The 17,098-nt window shown below is 39.1% G+C and overlaps 1 pseudogene and 1 gene segment (V, D, J or C); both read left to right on the top strand.

Moving 5' to 3' along the window:
• The first annotated feature begins 1,850 nt into the window (after positions 1–1,850).
• On the top strand, positions 1,851–2,433 carry LOC107158446. The segment is given in 2 exon segments: positions 1,851–1,965; positions 2,087–2,433. Coding segments are annotated over 2 exon segments (378 nt in total).
• Positions 2,434–10,031: 7,598 nt separating this feature from the next.
• Positions 10,032–11,246, top strand: LOC107158472 (annotated as a pseudogene).
• The last annotated feature ends 5,852 nt before the right edge of the window (positions 11,247–17,098 follow it).

Genomic DNA, 17,098 nt, shown 5'->3' on the forward strand with positions numbered 1-17,098 from the left:
AAAAAAAAAAAAAAAAAAAGAACCTACACTCTGTGTTATATTTGGTGCTAAAAACTCACAAAAGCAGAATAACAAAATTTATGATGTATGTTTACAGGACATTATTAGAAGCTTTCTGATATACATTATAATAAAATCATACTATAAACTATATATCATTTTTAATTACCCAATGAGCTATAAAGAATCATACATGTATAATGAAAATGCACAACAAACTCCAAACTTCAATTGCTTGTTGTTAGAGTCTGTAAACAAGTCAAGATGGCACCTGGCATTTTGCCAGAGAGAGTGGTTTGTGAAGTAGCGCCAGCGAGCCATTAAGTGTGGAGATTCCTTATTGGTTGACTGCTGTATCTAGTTTATGTTAATGAAGATAAGCTGTGTGGAATGTATATATACCCCTCCGATCCTACAATAAACGGCTCCCACTCCTGCTGTATCGATCTACACAAGTTCCTCGTCACCCCCTGGTTATTTTGCTGCAGCCGGACTGCGGCAGCTTGTGCCTTTTTTGGTGATGTCTTATTATGTTTTCAATAAGTGTGCAGAAATGGTTAAAAGTTCCCTTGCCAAGTGCAATGTGGTTGGCAGATTACGGACCCCAAAGATGTTCACAGCCTAATCCCTGGAGTCTATGAATATGTTAGGATGTACGATAAAGTAATAATAAGTTATACACAGAATTAATGTTATTACTTAGCTCACATTAAGATTAGGATATAATCCTATAATCTACCTGAAGACAATGGGATCATGAGAGTCCTTAAAAGAGGAAAAGAAAATTAGAAGAACAAGTCAAAGTGGTGTATATGAGAAGGTCTCCGTTCATTGTCTCTGATTTTGAAATGGAGGAGGTGGCCATCAGCCAAGGAATGTAGGTGACCCCTAGGAGAAAAAAGCAAGAAGATTGTTTCTCCCCTGATAACTACAGAAAATAGCACAGCCTTGCCAACATGCTGAGGTTAGTCCACTGAGATCCTTGTCACCCATGAGATCCACTGACCTTTGCAAATGTAAGATAAGTAATTTGTGTTGGTTCATTCTAATTTACAATCATTCATAATTATAGATGTCCACCAATTTTTCCCTTAGCCAAATGGCCCAGATTTATGGGTAAATATAATCCATTTGGTCAGAGTCATCTAAACTCTGGAACTTGGGGTGATGATGTGGCTTTGGGCAAGTGTCTTACCAAGCTCAGCCAACTTCCACCCTGGAAAATGGACATTATTATAGAATATGAACAAAAGATTAATTACATCCCTCTGAGTAGATTTTCCTCTATAACCCCAAGCAGTAAGAATGTCCAGCTCCACTCTTCTGTTTCATGGCACTTTTATATTTGCTTATTGATTCCTGTTGAGTTTTCCTTGGAAACAATAGGCCCCTAAAGCATAAAGAGTCTGCATACAATAGTAATATTGATCTGGGCACAGTGCTTGACACACAAAAATCTCCATCGATATTTCTAGGATTCAAATGAAAAGGTAAAATCGGAGACTCAGGAATTAAAGGAGAATAAAGTTTTATATGTAATCTTCAGGGGACATCATGGAACACTTTCTGGGGGCGCATAAAATATGCTCACATATGGAGATGTCCCCAGAGGAACTCATATCTGAAGAGGGGTGGACAGAGGAGGTGAACCTTCTGTCACTAATGTGAGCTCAAGCAACTGTGTTCTTCTGGTAGCCCCAGCACCTGCTTCTTCCCAGGTTCTGCCCATCAGGCAAATAAAAGTATCTTCATACTCCAGACTCTGTCTTGCATCATTCCAAGCCAGAAGTACAGACAGTGAGGGGCAGTGGGTGGAGGCACATTTGCATGAGCTGCTCCACCTTAAGTCCAGTAGAGAGAGATAAGAAAGGCTGAGCACAGCCCACAACAGCTCTGGAACTCAGGAAACAAAGTTCAACATGGTCGGGAAGCTTCTCCTTCTTATCATGCTTGCTCACTGCCCAGGTAGGGACAGACCTCTGTGCCCCATGGCAGACCCCTATCCTGAGTCTATCCTCATGGGCTCAAATCCCCAAACACATGCACCCTGGCCCTGAATTCCACGGTGATGTATCTGTGTTTACAGGTTCCCTCTCCCAACTTGTGCTGACTCAGCCACCCTCTGCATCTGCCTCCCTGGGACAAACAGCCAAACTCACCTGCACCCTGAGCAGTGGCTACAGTAGTTACTGGGTGGCCTGGTACCAGCAAAGCCCAGGGAAGAGCCCCCGGTTTGTGATGCGAGGGGGCACTAGTGGCATCGTGGGATCCAAGGGGGATGGGATTCCTGATCGCTTCTCAGGCTCAGGCTCTGGCCTGGATCGGTACCTGACCATCCAGAACATCCAGGAAGAGGATGAGAATGTCTACTACTGTGGGGCAGACTATGGCACAGTGACTCAGGCAGAGGGGAAGTAAGACAAAAACCACCAGGCTGATGGGCCCTGTTATACTTCACTTCCCAGTGTCCTGACTCACAGAACAGAAGAAGCCTCCTGACCCTGATTAATAATTTCGACCTTCCAAGATATTTTATAAATTTATTTCATATTAAATATCCCCTTATACAAATATGATCTCAGCAGTATTTGAAATATTGAGTTTGTATTCAGATGTGTATTTGTTCCCAGTCATGAGTCTACTGGTGTAATTTTATTTTATCTGTAAAGTCTGTTTACAGATGTGTACATCATATGGTCCTTTTGTCACCATCTTCTTGTTACTTTCATCCACATTCAACAATTGTGAATATTCCACACAGTGATTGGATAGAATATTTCCCTTGAAATTCCAGATCTTAACCCCGACAAATGGGGTAGCATGTGCACAGAGGGTCCACCTGGGCTTCACCCACTTTGCCACCTTCCACCACTTACATGTGAACATATCTCTCAGGGTATTTGTTCTTGTTAGATAGAGACAGAGGTAAAAACAGAAAGAACTGATGCAACCCTCAGGAAGGGGATTCTGAGAGTGCTCTGTAGCTTGAGGCAGCTTTGGGAGTTGCCCCATTGCTATTCATACAGTTCAGGTATAATCACTGTGATGGGTTTATTTTGCTAACTACCTGGATCAAGGGAAGATCTCACAGGTTAATACTGACTTTGCATGAACATCTCAGGTCTGAAGATTTATAACAATTAGTTATAGAACAAAATGAAAGCTCTATTCTTTTGAAGATTACAATCTTTTTATAAATAATGCAAGTCATATCAAGTCAGTTAAAGAGACAGAGAGGGACACTTCAGGGAGTTTATAAACTTGAAGCATCATTTTGCTGAAGATGCCTCACTCTGCTGATAGTATTTTTTTTAAAGGATTACCCAGCACAGATGATCACTCAGCAAATGAGAATTCAGAGTAGTTGATGGGTCTTTATGCCTTAAACACATCAACATAATTCTGTTGAAGTAAACTCAATATCCAGCCCCTTCAACTCCATGAAGATGAGGAGATTCTTCTGACAGAATACACTCAAAGCTCCAAATGTGTAGTCATCTACTTGGTCTTTCTAATATGGTCATTCTCCTTTCTTAACCTATCTGGGGACAGAACATGAATTAGCTCCTAAGTATAAAGTCAGCTGTGGTCCCTGAGGAAATTCCTAAGATGAGGAGGTTACCCATCAGGGGCCAGGATAAAAGCTAGACTTTTCCTTCCACAATGTTAACTCTTCATGCACACACCACACTCTCTCTCTCTCTCTCTCTCTCTCTCTCTCTCTCTAATTAAAGAACATTTGGCTACACATGACAGGACATGACTCTTGCTCTGAATTGCCGTCATGGTCCCAGGCCTGGGAAGTTCCACCAGGATGGAATGAAGATGGGAAAGATGGCAAGGAGAGGCCCCTTAGTGTTGTTTTTAGGGTAGAATTTTCTAACATCTGGCCTTCTTTGTCCCTATAAGAAGAGGCCAGGTATTAGAGAATATTTATATGTTAATTTGTGCCCAGACATAGAGTCATATGTTAAATTTAATGTTTTCATTGTCTCTTAGTTTTACCCCAAAAATCAGGACTTATAGAAATCCATAAGGCAATAAAATTTTATCAGGATAATGGCAAAAATGTAGAGTTTTGAGCTGGAAAGTCAATTTTAGATCATGAACTTTATTATCTGGTATAACCCAGGGAGGTTGAATGTGATGTTTAAACCACTTACCTGAAGAAGAAATAACTTCTTAACAAAATTTTCAAGTTAAACTACCTTATGAAACAGTCCTTCAGGATCTCTGGTGAGACACTTCTCAAGAGTTGTTCATGATTAAAGTCAATGTTGTATTTAAATGCATTAGAATCTGTATTAATTGTTGATTCTGGATAAATGATTATAATCAAAGTGATACTCTTCTCATTCAAAGTTAGAATATTAAATAAAGAAAATGATGATAAAATATGCAATAGTTACATCAAGATTTAATTTTTACAGCCAATCAAATATGAAAAGAATGGGTGGAATTGTATCCTTATCCTCTGCTATAAATTTCTCTGTTTAAATTTTACTTATGAAAATATTGGCAAAAGTGGTTAAAATTTGGGGTTTCGAAATTTCCTTATATGTTATACCATGAAAGCAAATGTTTATCCAATTCATGGTGGTAAGGATTTTTCTAGTAGATGATCTGGAGCCTAGTCATAAGTGAAGATAGTGGAGTAGGGCAGAAGGAGCAGAAGGACTCGGAAACAAAGAGACCCTACAGTCCAGAAATAAGAATCCTCTTTGCAAATAGAATCTACTTGTGGTTGTGTTCAGGGTATAGGAGGAGGAGTCGGGATAGGATGGCTGGGAAGAAGCTCCGAGATTTTGAATATGAAAATATATATTTATTTTATCTTGATATAGAAAAGAATCTACAGGAGTTTATTTAGGCAGAAAATGCTTTTCTCATAGCATGAATGTAAAATGTCCCACTGAATACCGTGTATATAAGAAGAAAAGAGGTGGAGAAAAATTACCAAGGAACTCTACATAGACTCAGGTGATCAGGGCACTGGGAGGTACACAATGATGAGAGGTTACAGTAGAAATGTTCAGTGCTAATGTCCTCTGAGAGGCAAAGGGCCCTCAGCAGTCAGAAGTGAGCTCTAGATGCTCGGGGTGAGCATGGTCAGGGTGTGTCAGCCACATGAGAATAATTCACTGTGACACACTGCTCACAATATCTTCTCCACTAGGAACTGCGTTCGTTCAGAACAGAAATTTTGTTTTGTTTTGACACTTCTGTACATATGGAGCCCAGACCACAGCCTGACAAAATGGAAAAACCACATGAGTGTCCAGATTGACCTTGTGAATTAACCAGAAAAGGACAGCCAGAGAGAAACATAGAACTAAAGCAGAGATCATGATTGAGGTTGATCTCTAGACATTTAAATTTGAGGTTCTAAATTGATTCAAGAAGGCATGTCAAATGAGAAATTTGACGTTAGGTCTAAGGAAAAGGTGAGAACCATGGACTTGAGTGAGGATGTAGGATGGATTGGTTTTTGTGAAGACAGTACAGAAGCACATGATCATTCTCAAGTCCTGAGTAAAGAAACCACAGGAGCAGGTGGATGGTGGTAAAAATTCTGAACACAGAAGATGAACTCCATGAGCAAATGCATTGCAGAGCAGGGTGATTTTTATAAATATCTAGCAACATTTATATTAACTAAGAGCCAGTGAGGTATTCATTTACAAAATGTCGTATTCAAAGGCCAAAATCCAACATGTGACCCCCCCAAAACTACAACATTCAAGAACTCAACCCAGAATCCCACAGATGATTCTGGTGGGAGAACTTGTGCATAAAGAATGAAGGAATTTTGAGCTTGTTGTTAATAGAAGAGCTGTATCTGCACTGATTGAAGTACATAAAGGAAGAAAATAATTGGCAGAAAGGGTATGCACTGGTCTGGAATTCATTCTGTACAGTTTGGCATGGGAAGAACCCAGCAGCTATAATCTTTTCATTCCCTTATACTTCTTTCAGTTTGTAAATTATTAAAATTATTTTATTAGCTAAAATATAGGCCAAAGCACATTTCAGGTTATATTATAGTAGTCGGAATCCAACTATTGATTCAGAATAGGTGAAGCAACAAGTATGTGTGCTTATTCTAAATTACATTTCAATAAAAGGGTATCATTTTTACATCTTCAATGAGTTGCTTACACTTTCTATTGTCACTTAATTATACGTTTACACCTCCTAAAGACAGGCACAACTTCTTGAAGTGGCAAAATACAGCATTTATACTCAACGAATTGGTAGAAAATTATCCACAACTTAGTCCATATTTGTGTGCATAAGGGCAGTGACCTGGTGAACTGAAGAAACCAACTGAGCTCTCAAATCTCTGGGCCAAAGGGAGCTGCAGGGGACACTGTGGAACTGCCCTCTAGTCCCTACACAGCTGCTCAGTGAGGACTATTTACCCAAAGGAGCCCTGGTCTCAGTGCAGCGTGCTGTGCTCACAGATGGAAATTCTAGCAGAGCCTCTAAGTAAGGGCTTTGGCATTTTTTCAGCAGGTGCTTCCTCCCAGGGTTCCCCAAGGGGCATCCTCCTGAGTCTGCAGTGTGAGCTGAGCTCTAGCACCAAGGCTCAAGGAGAGCTGGGGAAGTCATGATGGAAACACATTTGCATGAACAGCCCCTTCTCTCCAGAGGACAAAAAAGAAAAGGAGAACTGGGGCTCCCCAGCTCCACTTTGAGGTTTAGGGATCTGTGTCCATCATGGCCAGGACTCCTCTCCTCCTGCTTCTGCTATTTCACTGCTCAGGTAGGGACATGCATCATAGTCTTCAATCAGCTTCTCTGTTAGAGCTTCATCCTTTTACTTCAGGCTCCCAACAACTTCAAGGTGGTCTCTGCCCCAGCACCCATGTATATATATATATATATATATATTTTTTTTTTTTTTCAGGTTCTCTCCCAGCCTTTGCTGACTCAGCAGCCCTCCCTCTCTGCAACTCCTGGAGCATCTGCCAGACTCACCTGCTCCCTGAGCAGTGGCTTCGGGGTTGATAACTATTTGATAAGCTGGTATCAGCAGAAACTTGAGAACCCTCCCCACTATCTTCTCGGTTACTACTCAGACTCAATTAAGGATAAGGGATCTGGGGTCCCTAATCGCTTCTCTGGATCCAAAGATGCCTCAACCATTGCAGGGATTTTGCTCATCTCTGAGCTGCAGCCAGAGGATGAGGCTGATTATTATTGTGCTACACTTCATGGAAGTGAAAGCATTTCTCACGTTGTTTCAAATAATGAGGAAATGATACAAAAACCAATGGGTGCCCAGATATTTATCCTTTGCCTTTTCAGTGTCAAGCTTCTGTGGAGGTGAATGTAGTGTAGACTCTTGTGCAACAGGATATGTTCATGAAGAGGAGACAGAAAAACATAGATAATACAATTGGACACACAATCAGACATCTCAGGAAGGCACAGATGAATGAGAAAATAGAGCCTAAGGGAATATTCCCATAGTTTCTGCAGTAAAGAAACAAGGATACTATACAATCAGCAATCAGAAATGCAGATGAGTATACACATGTTCATACACAAAGCAGTTTCATCAGCATCTTACATAAACTATGACCTTGTCTTACTGGTGTCACATTCAAACCTGACATAGTGACCCTTACCCTGGTCATACATTCTCTGCTCTCTGAACCAGCCCACATGTCCAGTTTACACAACTTTATGGGTTTTCATGGATGCCATCCCTCAGACCCTCCCTGCCTATTTCTTTTCTGCTTTTTCTTCCATCAGGCCTCTCTCTGGCAGTGTCGGGTCCTTACCAATCTCCCCATTAGGTTTTAGAGACACATGAAATGTTTCTATTTCAGTTTCCATTCTCCAAGGTCCTTGTCTACACAGGAGAGTCACCAGAACTCAGGCCACCATTGAAACCTTCATAATCTTGTTATTATGCTTACTACATCCTTGAATTTCTGTTCCCTCTATTGTTATCAGTCTCTTAATATGACAATATAATCAAATAATTTCCTAAAAGGGATATCTCCATTGAAATATTGAGTACCTATTTACATGTAGAGGCTGTTGATTTTTTTCTTTTTCTTTTTCCCTTTTTTCTTACTTTTCTCATTTTTTCTTTTTCTGTGTGCAATGAGGCCCTACACAAGGTGAGTCTAGAACTAATCAACAGAAGAAGGTGGGAAGCATCTTTCATCTAGGCCATTATTTTCCTTCAGTTCCAGAATTAAGACCACCTGAGACAGAATCCCAGCCACCACAATCATTTTTGCTGAGGTCTCTGAGGTCCATTTTTTAAATATCTTGCAAAATAAAGGTAAAGGATCTCTCCTAATCCCAAAGACACATGGGGACTTCAAGACCATGGTAGGTTATGGTTGTGGAATTGGGGGGTAGGAATATAAGAGTTGTGTGTTGAACCTCTGTCCTGAGCTTCTAAGCCCTGAGGCCCATGCACCTGTGGGTCTTCTGCCTATATCCCACAACTGCACTTAGGATGAGGGCAGCCATCCCTCACTCCACAGGATGTGTTCTCCAAGGGGAATTTGTAGCACATGGCTATCAGGGTATAAAACTCTCTTCTACACTTACAATAAACCCTGCTCCAATGGAAGCAGGCTACAAGACACTGGGTCATCTTTAGCTGCAGGTTCCAGAAGCCTAGAGGATCTTTCCAAGAATCATCACTGAGTCTGATTTGCAATGAGAGCCAGATCTCAGAGTGTACAGCATTATGAGAAGGACAGGTGCCACTAGGACTCATACTTTTCCTCAGAGGGTAGAAATGACTTACTGATGGAACATAGCCATTTTCATTCATTCCCTGTCTCCGTTTTTATCTATCAAACACATACACATGGCCAGGCATGGTGGCTCTTGCTTGTAATCCCAGCGGCTCTGGAGGCTGAGGAGGATCATGAGTTCAAAGCCAGCCTCAGGAAAAGCAAGGCACTAAGCAACTCAGTGAGAACCTGTCTCTAAATAAAACACAAAATAGGTCTGGGGATATGGCTCAGTGTTTGAGTGCCTTGAGTTCAATCCCAGGTACCCAAACACAAACACACACACATACATACACACACACACACACAATTCCTTCCTTCTAGGTTTAGACTGTCCTGGACACTTCTGTTTCTGGCTTCTCTGTTCCATCCAGGGCCACAGACTCATGACACCAAAATGTAGCCCTTTTTCTCATCACCTCTCCATGGCTCAGATGTGGCTTCTTTGACTGAAAATGTTAGCATCCACTTGGACTTAGTGCAATATGTCATTCCTCTATCCATGGATAGCACAAAGGACAGCTTCTCCATCCTGTAAGAGAGACAAGAAGGGGCTGCATCTAGGCTGACCCCAGAAATCAGTCTGATCTCCAAATGGCTCATTCTTGGAAGCTCTGTCTATCCTTTCAGGCTGGTCAGTCCATATTCATTACCTTTCTGCTCAAATTTCCAGTCGGCTGTCTTCAGATTTTTTTTTTACTTAGATTTTTCCCACGATAATGACCTCTACTATCTGAGTTTGAATTCCACGAGGAAGGTGACTCTGAAATTCATAGAAAGGAGCCCCTAATGGGTTTCTCTGGGCAAACATCATTGCTTTCCTATGTACAGTTCTAGATCCATTACACCTGACTCTAAAACTTGAAGTTATTTTAGAAAAAGATAATACATTATATGTAACTGATAGTAGAAGGCATGAATTTTCCAATTATTTCCATCTAGCTAACCCTATTTTCCACCAATATGCTCTCATCAAGAAGCATAATTGTCCCGACCGGCAGGACACATCAACGTGGGCAGCGAACCTAGATGGGCAGGAATGAAGGGACAAGAGACACAGAAGGATGACAGCAAGACAGGAATTCTGATCAAGCTGCAAACTTTTATTGTTCACACAGGGGTATTTATATGCTGGGGATGGGGAAGCTCTCTAATCAGCAATTGCTGGATGTGGGTGGTAAAACTGCCAGCTGCAAGATGTCTGATGATCCTGATAAAGATGTCTGATGATCCTGATAACTGCAGGATGTTCCAGGGAGATAGGTAGCTGCAGGATGTCTCCCAGGGGGCTGTCAGGCTATTCTTTGAAGGAGAATTTCCTTCTAGTCCCTGACACATAATTATGGTGAAGAGCTATGGTGCAGCATGGTGTGAGGTACAGCTCTGGCTTCCCTTTCCCAGGTGCTGGTTGCAGGACAATCTGAGTCACCAGCTGCAGTCACTGGGTGCTTCCTTTATGATGAGGAGGAGGAGGAAGAGCATGAGTTCACAGAGGCAATTGGACAAATAAAGGATAAAATCTTTTTTGAAACAAATGTTCAATGAAATGTAATATCTTGGTGCTTGATATCTAGATTTCCTGGTGCCCTCACTATGCCAGCAGCAGCTGTAGATCACAGTAAAAGAATTTATGAAGTTTAGGCTCATAAGCTGGATGAAGAGATGAGAAAAGAATTTGAAAATATACTTATGTTGCCAAAGATACTGAGTTTCCAGGCCTATTGAAGACTCCAAGAGTAATGCTGACTATCACTACCAGCTATTGCAGTGTATTATCTTGTTAAAGATAATTGAGCTAAGACTGACATTTATGAGTGAACAAAGAGAATGCCCTCCAGGAACTTTAGTCTGACAGTTTAATTTTAAATTTAATTTGGTGGAGGACATGCCCAAGACTTTGTAAAGCTGCTAACATCATCTGGTATCCAGTTTAAAAAAAAAAAAGAATGAAGAGGAAGGAATTCAGACCCAGTATTTTGCAGAACTTCTTGTGACTTTGAGAGTGGTCCTCTATGAAGGGGTTAAATGATAATCATTTCACAGTGGTTAGGACTTTGGCTATTTAATCATAATACTGACCAACTCTAATTTGCCCAAAGTAGAACTTAACTTTCTGAGATCCTTCAACTCTTTTTTCCTGTCATTTAAGATGTGAAATACCCAATAAAGAGCTGGGAAAAAATCTTAAAAGTGGATTACAGGAAGTTACTGAACAGTTAGAGCTGGAACAGATAGTAGATAACATCATACAGGATCCAATTTATTGCTTACAGGAATGGCCTTTTTCAAAATGATAGTAATGTGCTTTGAAGATTATATCAATGATGCCAAATATTGTGGTCACTTGTATGGCATTGATTCTATTTCATCCTAGGCATAGAATGGCACAGGGAATGCATATGGAGAGGAAGTCAACAAGTAGTCATGACATCAAATAGTCCTTTTATTTGAACTATCTCTGGTTAAATCCCTTGAACAATAGACACATCATTCCCATTGTGGCCCATCTTATTCTTTGCCTTTCAGTACTAAGTATGATCATTCTTCCCTCAGACTTTAATAACAGATGTATATCCAGATTAAATTTGACCTTAATCTAATATACTTACTAGTAAATATATGTGTCAGAATGGGGAAATCTAAATCATATTGAATACATTGATAATAATAATAGGACAATTTGTACCAACTTTGGCTTGTTTTTTTTTTTTTTAATTTTATTAAATTAACTAGCACTGACTAATTTATTTCCCTGTTTCATGCTTCTTCCTTCCATTCTGCAAGAGTTTGGGCTATTTGTGATTGTGAACCATCAATTTTGCATTTTATAGAGTGATCCCAATCCTCTGTTTTATCAGAAATTGTGGTTTCTCTTGCTCTTAACTAGAAAAATGGTCATCTGCCAAACTTATACAGTTTTTGGTTGTTTTTGACCTACAGAATATAGCACATGCATTGTGCAAACTATTGATTCAGCAAAACTAGCAAAACACACACACACACACAAGAAATTACTGAGAAGCTTAATAACTACTGTTTCTGGGTATAGTGTTTAATCTGTCAAGTACATCTAGTATCTGTCTGTCAGTTTCTAATTGACAGGTACAAGTCTGCTTTGTGACTGAAGAATTTTTAAACCAGCCTTTCACCTTTCAGGAAAAAGAAAACAACAACAACAAAAAAAAAACCTTTGTTGAAGATATATAGTCAATGATTATATATCCTAATACAACTTCATATCATTAGTTAATTATAATTTATTTTAACAAAAATAATTTTATTATATCATTGACACAAAATTTAAAAATATATCGAACCTATACTAAGCTCCTCATGACTATAGTGTTGATTGTTAGGTGGGATTTTCTGTGCTGAAACCAGGAAAGCTCCATGTAAAGAGAAACAAATTATCTACCTATAATAGTCAGCATACTCCATGTGCTTTATTCCAGTTTAAAATCTCAACAAATATAGAGAAATGTTATGTTCAAGCCATTGTTACAAGCATTTGAAACCTAATTAGAGGTTTAATATCCAATATCCAGCATTATTAGAATTATCGTTCACATCTTGAGTACGAAATATGATGTTTTCACATGCTTTTTATTCAGCTATTTTGTGTGAGAGAATATTCAGTATGCTTTTATTGCTTTAGATTTACACTTGAAGGCCATATATTTAAAGCTGGAGTATGACTGGGCAGATATTAAGAAGAAAGGCTGTAATAAATTTCAGAATACATATTAAAATCATTTCATCTTGAAGTCCTAATGAAATCTGACTTATGATATAGTGCCAGTCAGCTTCAGTCTTAGAGATAAGTGTTCTTCAACTGGGAATGCTTCATATAATTAATGGAATGGTGTTGTTTAAAAATAATTAAATTGTAGGAAATTCATGAAAAGGCCTATAAATGTATGCTGGAGGGAAATGTGCCATGCTAAAAATTATTTGGTAGGAATAATTTTGTGAATTAGGAAAGGGACAGGAATAATTTATTGCACTGGCTTATGCATGAAAAAATATAGTTACAAACCTGGAGATGGAATAAACTAGCTGAAAATAATAAGAACAACAATGACAAATGTATGCCTACTCCTTAAACAAGACTGGCAGCTCTTGGAAAATAGTCATTATTAGCTATAGTCTGACTTAGTTGGCTCAGAGCTTGTTTGATTTCAACAGCTCTGTCCTCACTACATTGGTCAAAATCATCACAGGGATCCATTAACTTTGCAAATGATAGAGCCAACATAAAAATGAAGTAAATAAGTGTCTTTCCAAAATATATGAAAAGAAAAACTAAAGTGTGGAAGTCCATAGGTGCTGTTAATGACCTCTGACATACTCTTGCACATCTGGAATACTACTTGCATGCTCAGGGCTATGTGTGTGCTCAGGCAGGAAGCAAGAAGGTCTTAAAAAGTCCCCTATCTACCTGAAATTAATGTCTGTGCAAGAATGAAGTGAAGGCCAAGGCAGAGCTACAAACTGATGGAGTGTTGAAGTTGTGCCCCAATAAACACAGAGAGCCTTTGGCGAAGACTGAGTAATTTATTCCTTCCAGGCTTTTAAGGAAATGTCCATCTAATATTTAGATAGCTGCTAGTATAATTGAACACAGATGTCAGCCACTAAAAATGCAGAAAATTCAAAGGTAAAGAAATAGTCCGATTCTTTGAATCCATTTCAATGCTTCAAGTCCTACCTCAGGAGCCCCAGGATTCTGTGGTACCCAGGAGCTGAAAGAACACTAAAGGGGAACACTAAGCATCCTGAAAGCCAGAAAATGTTGCTTTTGGAGCAACAGTTCGAACCCAGCCACCGTGCCATTGCCTTGGGGATCCTTCTTATCAGCCCAGAAGTAGTCACAGTAGCTCCACTCGGTTGGCTCTAGCAGTTGCTGTTCAGGCATGGTGTCTGGCCGTGTGGATCTGAGGCAGGATAGTTTCTACTCTGTAGATTTGAAGTGTCCCTGAAGGTTCCCAGAAACTCGCAGATCCAGGCTCCATTTTCTGCAGGCTCTGCCACACTGCACGACCCAGAAGGCTCACCAACCAAGGACAATGGATGAACTCCAGGAGAGAGTGAAGGGAGTGAACTTCTGTTCCAGTTTTACCCGCCCTCCTCTCTATAGGTTCTTAATTAAGAAAACAACAACCCTTAATTCTAGGCACTGCAGTAGACATAATCCATTCACAGAAAAAAATCTAGATTAATTAGAATTAATTAACAATTCTAAATTAATTAATTTACTGCAAACAAGTCTAGATTAATTCAAAACATTACAAAACACACTTAATCATGACAGGCTAGTGATAGATATTCCCTCTTTATGCTAAGTTCAAATGTCAGAGATCAAAAGTCTCAAGCCTTAGGCTTTAAGTCCAGCAGATGCACACTCACTCAGACCCTGGTGATCAGATCTGAAACAAAGGCAGACTTTTCCTGGCTTGGAGTGGACAACCAGTTGAGAAGAGGGCCTATGGAAAAGTTGTGGCTCTCACTAATGTCCAGAGAAGGCAGTAGAGTTTGAGAGCCATGAGGATCATGCAGAGGATCAGGAGAAAAATGACAAGGATTGTCAGGTTCTCATCAGCCTCTCCAGGTCAAGTGCATTCCTGTTTCAGCTGGCTAAATCCCTGCTCATTAGCTCTATTATTTATAATAAATTTTGAGGCTTTTGACCCCCCACCCTCTTTTCAATCTTTATCAGCTACCAGAAGATTTCTCCAAGACATCATTTACCCTGGGGTCAGAAACATCTTGTCTGGTATTCTCCACCCTGATCTTCTTGTCTTTCCCTCTTATCAGGCAAGTACAGCCTGCCAGATATTTTACTCTGTTTATCAGGGTAAGGGGAAGTAACTTGTCAAACCAGAGACCAAACTGGAGAGCTCTGTGGGTGTGCCTGATGAGACTGCAGGTTTAAAACTGGAGTTTTTAAAATGGAGTTGCTTAGGCTCAGGCCTAAGGACATCCTCACAGTCTCAATTAAAGATTTTTTTTTAATTTAATTGGTCCTTAATTGAGTTTTTCCCCCTATATGTAAAACCACTTTATTAAAATGACCTGTAGAAGCATTCCAAACATTCCAGAAAAATCTTTGTCCTGCTGTGGAGGAAAATAAAGGTGGGATTGGACTTGGTTTAAACTACAGGGAAGTTTAATCTCAAGAGCTACAGTACATAGTGCATCTGAACACCAAAAGCCATGTGAATAACGTGGTACTTTTTAATTTTTTTTTTTAGTTGGACTTTTATTTTATTTATTGATACCTGGTGCTGAGGATCAAACCTAGTTGCTCACACATGCTAGGCAAGCGCTCTGCCACTGAGCCAAAACCACAGCCCTAACCTGGTACATTTTTAATAACCTGTTTTACATAGATATTAACCAGTAGACTTAATACTTTTTCAATATTTGTTTGGATTGAATCAATAACCCAGAAATTAGTGAAGCAGAGAATCTTACTTTATCTCCAAATTTGTTTTCAGATATCACAGTGTCTGAGTTAAGATTCCTCTTTGAAGAATTTACTCTGTGTTGAGTTCTCTTTCCAACCTCCCATATTTGTCCAGTCCTTAGTTTTAGAACAGTCTTAAATAAGGTGCCCACAGATATCAATGTCTCTTGGCCTATTTAGAAAATATCAGTATCTGAGTCTTGCCTCCTAAACATCAGGTTGAACTATAGGTGTGTAGCATCTAAGGGGAGTAGTTGGATATTGTGAAGATGGAAGGAATCTTCTGATATAACTTTCATCTAAAAGGAAGTTCATTTTGGGGGTGCACACCAGGAATCCAGCTCAGGGACACTCCACCACTTAGCCACATCCCCAGCCTTATTTTATATTTTGTTTAGAAAGAGTTGCTTAGTGCCTTCTATTGCTGAGGCTGGTTTGAAGATTCCATCCTCCTGCCTCAGACTCCCAAGTTTCTGGGATTACAGGCATTTCCCTTCCTGCCTGGCTGGCAGTTCATTTTTTTTTTCTTTTATTAGATACTGTGAATAAAGCTACAATAAAAATGGATCTTCAGTTTAAAAAAAAAAAGAGAAATAGTCCATAAAAAACACAAAACAATAAATCATCAACAATAATTTCTATGGGGCTGGGGTGGGGCTCAGTGGTAGAGTGCTTACCTAATATGTGTGAAGTACTGGGTTCAATACAAAGCACCCCATATAAATAAAATAAAGGTCCATTGACAACTAAAAAAATTACCAAAAAAAAAAAAAACCCACAATAATAACTACAACAAAAGCAACAGTGACAAAAATAAAAACAACAAACATTAATGGAAGGAATCGGCTTTCAAGATTTATCACATTAAAATTTCCATTTTTCAAAAGGAGATTATGAGTCAGTAAAGAATCAGGAAAATACTGTCCATACATAGGGAAAAATAAAAAATAAATAAAAAATAAAAAACAATGCAAATATGACTCATAGAAACTATCCCTAAAGAAGTATAGACCTTGGGATTATTAGACAAATACTTTAATTGCCTGTTATTTCAAATATTGTAAAAGAAATAAAGAAAAGTTTGTAAATTATTTTAATAAAAATTATAGGAAGAATGTCTCACCAAAGAGAATAAAAGAGAAGAAAGAACCCCCAAATAAAGACAGACTGTATTATATTTCTTGTCCAAGAATAAAAATAGATATGAAAAAGATGCCAATCCTGAGTGACCTGTGTGACACAATCAAGGGAACCAACACACACATTATGAAAGTTATAGAAAGTAGCCTATGGAGAGGGGACATAAAAATGTTTATGGAAAATGATGACGAAAATCTTTTCGAATGTGATGATAAGAAAATCTATTACATCTACAAAACACTAAAAGATGTTATTCAGAGTTTATATTTACATAGTTCATGCAAAGCATTGTAGATAAAACTCAGCAAATTCTAAATAAAGAGTATGTTAATTGACATCAATTATGCCAAGATTGTGTCAATTTATATATATAATCCAATTATGATACACTGATTGGCAACAAGTTCTAGCCCTCAGAATGTGAGAAACTGAAGACAGGACCAAACATAGGTAATGACTGTTTTCAAATATTGAATATCGGCCAACAGGCAGATTGAGATTACATGTCCTCAGAGAAGGAAAGCACATGTATATATACACAGACACACCAATGCATACACATACCTATATACACAGAAAAAATACATGTATGAATAAACACACTCAGATGCACATTTACACATATGCAGGCACACACATACACACTTAAATATAAAACAGGTACACACATAAATACACACTATTTTAGTTTGCTTAGAGGCAAAGTTTATTTTAGATCATGGTT

This window comes from Marmota marmota, unplaced genomic scaffold (assembly GCF_001458135.2).
Source record: "Marmota marmota marmota unplaced genomic scaffold, marMar, whole genome shotgun sequence".
In the NCBI taxonomy this organism is placed as follows: domain Eukaryota; kingdom Metazoa; phylum Chordata; class Mammalia; order Rodentia; family Sciuridae; genus Marmota; species Marmota marmota.